Source organism: Crassostrea angulata, chromosome 1, assembly GCF_025612915.1.
Source record: "Crassostrea angulata isolate pt1a10 chromosome 1, ASM2561291v2, whole genome shotgun sequence".
NCBI classification, from domain to species: Eukaryota; Metazoa; Mollusca; class Bivalvia; order Ostreida; family Ostreidae; genus Magallana; species Magallana angulata.
The window spans coordinates 21,305,801-21,311,800 of record NC_069111.1 but is presented as its reverse complement, the minus strand read 5'-3'; the positions used below and the strand labels follow the sequence as shown (position 1 = coordinate 21,311,800).

The 6,000-nt window shown below is 36.8% G+C and overlaps 1 protein-coding gene across 5 annotated transcripts in view; it reads left to right on the top strand.

Annotated features, from left to right (window-relative positions):
• LOC128167355 (transcription factor GATA-4-like) overlaps window positions 1-6,000 on the top strand; it is a 43,532-nt gene that overhangs the window by 28,577 nt on the left and 8,955 nt on the right. For all 5 annotated transcript variants that reach the window (XM_052833054.1, XM_052833045.1, XM_052833064.1 and 2 more), the window contains one exon: window positions 1-598. This exon is cut by the window's left edge and continues 330 nt beyond it. In XM_052833054.1, coding sequence (XP_052689014.1) covers window positions 1-598 — 598 coding nt within the window. The remainder of the gene's footprint in view (window positions 599-6,000) is intronic.

Genomic DNA, 6,000 nt, shown 5'->3' with positions numbered 1-6,000 from the left:
GAGCAGGGAATGCTTAATTTCCAGGAGAGCAGTCCACTCTTACCCAACGAAGAAGTAGAAGTGTTTTTCAATCACCTGGATAGACCCAGCACCAACGAAAACGCAGCCGCGCGGAACGCCGGAGATAGCGAATCTTCAAAGCTTAACGCTCAGCATCAGTCCGATACCATGTTTCAGAATAGTATGCACGCGATGTCCCTCCCCACCGCTACTGCCCCTACCTATCACGAGACTGCAGGGGCGAACAGTTTTATGCACGCGGGCACCAGTCCCGTGTATGTCCCAACTACGAGAGCGGTGCTTCCTATGCAATATGCCTCCGGACAGTCGGTCTCCACCCCTAACGGCGGATCCTCCATGTGGATGCAGCCTGACCCCTCATACAGTACCCCAAACACGCACCCCTCAGTGTCTCCCAGGTTCGCCTTTGCCCCCTCACCGAACTCACCCATCAGTTCCCCCACCGTGAGGGCTGACCAGGCCGGATTTAACGCTCCCCTGCGGCCCAGCGGCATCAGTCCATATTCAGCATGGAGCCCGGAGCTGTCCTGGAACTACAACATGGCCTTACAGCAAGGCCTAAGAAGACCAGGAGCCGGTGAGTCCATATTAATATCAATCATATATAATTTCATATAATACTCATACATACATACTCTCTCTCTCTCTCTCTCTCTCTCTCTCTCTCTCTCATATATTACTTGTATGTTCTCATCTACGATTTTTGTTCTTTGCTTGCTGAAAATAATAAGAGGGGCTATTGAATTCGCCGAGTGTAGATTGTAAATACACAAATGCCAATATAATACATGCGCATAAACACGAGCTTATAATGTCCAATTAGTGGCAGAATCTCTCAGGCCTTGTCAATGTCTGTCGGCCAATGGCCGTGTCTGTTTCATATTACATCTTTTGAACGTGTCGAAATTTACATTAATTACTGTGCCAAATCACGTGTTACACAATTAACACGCTATCTTGTTAATTTCACTACGTTCTGCTTATCATTAAAAACATCAAGTATTTTTTTTTGTTCTTCACAAACATTAAAAAAATTGTTTTATTGAAAAGAAATAAAATATTATGTATATATATCTTTTAAAATTAATGTGATGTGATGTAAATTTTATGATAAAGAAAATAAGTAAATTAGATATACTCGACATGTTATAAAGCCATAATCATTCTAAATTATAAGTCAACTATTACAGCAAACTGCCAATAAAAACAAGCTCATTGAAAACGCTATAAACAATGCACTATCTTTGGAGCTAATTTATGAGCTTTATCAATTTTTCAACTTTGATATCTTAATGATCGACGTAATATATTTGCATATATTTCAAAATGCTACATAAAACATAATTTCATAATAAATCAACTAACACGCTTAATTTACTGGCAAAAATTTAACCATTTATTATTCTTTTTTTCTTTTATTGTTGATTTTTGTTTTTGTAAGATGCCATTGGGACTTATCGTGCAATGATTTTTTGATCAAAATGAAAGTAAGCGATGTTGATTGCGATTAAATTTGCATTGATGAACCTTGATAGATTAATGAGGATAAATGTTATCTCACCCCTCACAATAAAATGGACCCCGCTTCTGATAACAAATTTCCTATCTATACAAAGGAAAAATATTTAGGGGAAAATTTACAGAGAAAGACAGACAATGAAGTGAACCATATTAAGATATTTTATCTTTTGATGCTAGCTTTTTTTGGTCAAAGTACATATATAGAGTAATAATACTATTGCCAAATTTCTGTAATAAATTATTCTAAAAATTAATTCTTAAATATTCATTGAAGAATATGTACAATTAAGTAAGTTGTAATTCATATAATTGAATTAATTATTATTTTTATTTCAATAAGGACTAAATATTTTCTCTGTTTTTAAATTGCGTTAACTTTACTCTTTTCAGTTTGCACGCCGAAATTTATATTGAATACTACTGAATCGTTAACAATTATAATCACATTTATTCATGTTTATTCTTACATTCACACATGTTTTTTCTTACAGTCACATATTCATTAAAATGATATAGATTCAGAATACAATAACAAGGTTTCGTTTTTGAATGTTCACCCTATGAAGCCTTAATAATTGTGCACGTGTTATTAAAACCTTCAACGAAATCGAAGCCATTCATAGAAACCATCTTTGGTCAAATGGTTAAGCACGCTCGCGCGTGTAACTTAATGTAGAGGAAGCTGAATAACAAATACTGGTTAATTCTGAAAATCAACAGATGCATTGAATATTGGGAAAATGCGACAGAACCATCATAGAAATATAGGAATTTTTACAAGAGCTTGAAACTGAGGAGAGTTGATTTCTATATCCTAATGGCCAATAAAGTGTTCACATTAGGAGAAAGCTTTAAGCAAGTCCATCAGAATAAAAATATGCTTTAATATTTTCCGCCGTCCCCGATCTATTTTTTTTTTACCGCGAAAATCCTCCGTCACCAAAATAGAAACTGTCATAAATGCCGATCGGTGGCGGGTGAGGGGGGTAGGTTTTGAAATATTTGACCAAGGGTTTAAGCGCGAATCGCAGCAGCGTCATTTTGAGGGATTGACACGATCAATAGAAAAAGACCGAAAATGTCTTAATTAGAACGGAATCCAAACAAGATTCACGATGTAATTGTGTCGTAAATTCTGGCGTCAGGGAGATACGTCTTATAGGCTTTGGAATAAAATTTAAAATAAACACTGCAAATCTTAAAATTGAAATTAAACGCCAAATGAAACACGTATTTACAATACTGAACACACATAAATTATTAACTGTGCATATTCAGCTCTACAATATGTAGCTTCGGGATGAGCCTCCAAAACTGAGAGACATTTTATTTGACAGTCTTTCACACTTCTGGAAAATTTATTTTTACAAGACAGGCCCAACACCCTCTGGTGTCATCCTTGAAATGTTTGCTTACTTAAGCATTTTCAAATTCATGCAATTCGTTTAACTCGATTGTTCCAATGACATTTTATGCAACACGCAAAAAAAAAAAAAGTCTTCCTTAAAAATCAATAGGTATTATTCTTCTATGCTTTCGAACAGGTTTAGATTTTTGGAGGGGACACCCCAAATGTTTACAAAATCTGCTGGTCAAGCCGTTTCACTGTATCACTGTAACATTCCGGTATCGCTACACGGGGCCCCAAACCTTTATTGGACGGAGGAAATTTATGACAATTTGTCAATATTACTTAGGGAGTATTTGGTCGACTTAGAACAAAAACAAGTAAACACGAAAAATCGTAATAACAGACTGTTGCTAGGAATACAGGACCGTCTATGTCGTTTGGACTGCTTTGGCAGTCAAGCTTTCAAAAGAGCGAACACCCCTTGATTTGCGGCTCGGCCCGTGAGCAAACACGAGTCTTGGGTTGGTGGGTCTTTATCGTCTGCTCATTCATCAAGCTATCTTCCAGGCGGGCTTTTCCATGATTTAAGGAGTCGTGACGCAGGTCCCACACAATCAACAGTCAATAAGATATATTTCGATCTATTATGGAACTGTTGAAAAATTAGTTTCTTTTACATACCATTGGTAACCCTTTGTCACGGAGAAATGTTTGAATTCTGTCTCTCCTTTGTGAGAGAGAAAGTTCGATCTAATTTTGAAAACGATTTATTCTAGTGTAAATGCGTTTCCTTGATAAATTTGGTTCTTTGTTCCTTTCATCACCCTCTCCTAAGAAAAGTTTTTTCTTTGTTCAACCAAAGAAACTTTCTTTAATTTGATAGAAATAGTTATTTGTATACTACGATAAAAATAAATTTTCTTGTATTTAAAGGATTTCAAAAGTAGATTTGTAAAACCAAATGATATTTTAATTTGGCCCATCGTTAGACAAAAAGAAACCTAATTCTGCACCATCTCGTTTCGATATCAATTCAAAAAAAAAAAGAGCGTGCACCCCTTTACCCCTTTTCTGTTGTAAACACTGTAGTCACGAGAAAATGTTTGTACGATGTACTTTCACAAATAGTAAAATTTGTATCTGGGGTCTCGTTCACAAGCCTGTCCACTTGATCTGGGTGAGATTTATAGCCCGCCCTTGACTCGGCTAATAATGTCAAGTGTAGACATCTTATGATGCGATCAAACTTTCTAACAAACAACAACAAAGTTGATTATCTTTTGTATTTCGACGAATAAAATATTGATAGCAAAATATTTGCAGATAAGGTCCTCTATAGAAGTTCAGAATCCGGAAATGAATTGACTTTAAATAGAAAAAGAAATTCTGAAAAAACACCGTTTTTTGATTTTTTCAAAATAAAAAATTCTTTGTTGAATAATACAAGAGAGAGAGAGAGAGAGAGAGAGAGAGAGAGAGAGAGAGAGAGAGAGAGAGAGAGAGAGAGAGAGAGAGAGAGAGAGAGATTTATCAAGAAATGATACCAGTAATGTTACTGGAAGAGAAGCGATATGATCAATGTACGGAAGTGCTGTAAGGTTGTTGTCCAATCATTATTTACAAAACTGGTCATTTTAGACTAACGACAAACAGCTGCTTGGCAGGAGGCATCTGACGAATATAGACATGTTCCCCCCATACATCAGAACTGACCAAGCATCGGAAACACGGACAGTGCGGGACAGACCCCAACAAGTTTTTGTTTTCTCTGCAGATTCCAGCCCAATGTTTCCTCATGTAGCGTAAAATTTTGAACATTTCACGCGCATCTAGTAACAATTGACCCTTGCAGAGGCAGACACCCATTCTAGGCATCCCAAATCGAGTTTGCGCATTTATTATTCCGGTAATATGAGCTTTGATTGGGCCGTTGGTTGCGTTGCGGTGAGTAAATGTTTAGCTGCGCTGGTTTTCGTCAAACCTTGTACAAGTGACACTTGTTTTGTGCCAGTGGCTCTGTGTGCTGGTGAATTAGGACCCTTCTACATGCCAATCTGCACAATTCAATGAACTCTTTTTTAGATTTCTAGTAAGCCAGACCTTACAACCGAACAAATAATTGGAGAGAGAGAGAGAGAGAGAGAGAGAGAGAGAGAGAGAAATTTTGGACAGAATTGGAATCGTGATTTCCGTTTTGTGGCGTTTGTCCAGATAGTTCTTTCTATCATGACTATGAGCACTTGAAATCGACACGATGACTCAAAGTAACCTAAATATGATGAGAGAGATAACCCGAGCTAGGCCCAACCTGTTTCTGGGATCGTGGGGTCCACAAATAAAATAGCCCCTCTCTACCCAGCTAGAGGAAAATGTCAAGAAACCTCTGCCGTTATCTTCTAGATCAAACACAGATAAGTGGCCGTAGACTACCAAAGGTTATATTTGATTTGGTTCGCTTAAATTGACGCCCTTTGGAGTTATAAAATAATTTAACTATTTTCAAGTTTAATAAATCTTATTGTTTGTCATCTCTCTCTCTCTCTCTCTCTCTCTCTCTCTCTCTCTCTCTGATACTCTAACAGAGAATTGATCATTTTCTTGCAAATTCTTAAAAAGTTACTGTGAAATTATAAATGATAGTTCAGTTATCTCAGCTTCATTATGGTGTGTAAACATACATTTATTATAATCAATTATAATTGTATTGATTCATAATCTATAAGTTGGACGTGATTGAATGATAGTAAATGATAATTCATCGTCGATTTGTCTTGAGTATATCTATGTGTGACAAGATCGCCCCCACTTAATCTCCCCCGAAAGTGTCGGCACTGCAAAGATTGATCCGGGGAAACCATTTTATCTAAATATTGTAGAATAAAAAGATTAACAAATAAACCGATTATCTGATAATTCGGAGCTATGGAGTAGGTATATTTTATCGAGACAAAGGTAATGCTGAATCCACACAGAACCTACTAGCCCCAGAAATCACGGCAGAGGTCAGATAAGGCTTGCCATACACGCAACTTTAACACAATAAATGGATTTTTAAGCATTCTCTTCAGGTTTAAGGTATTACACCATCGCTTTAAATTTAAGCACAA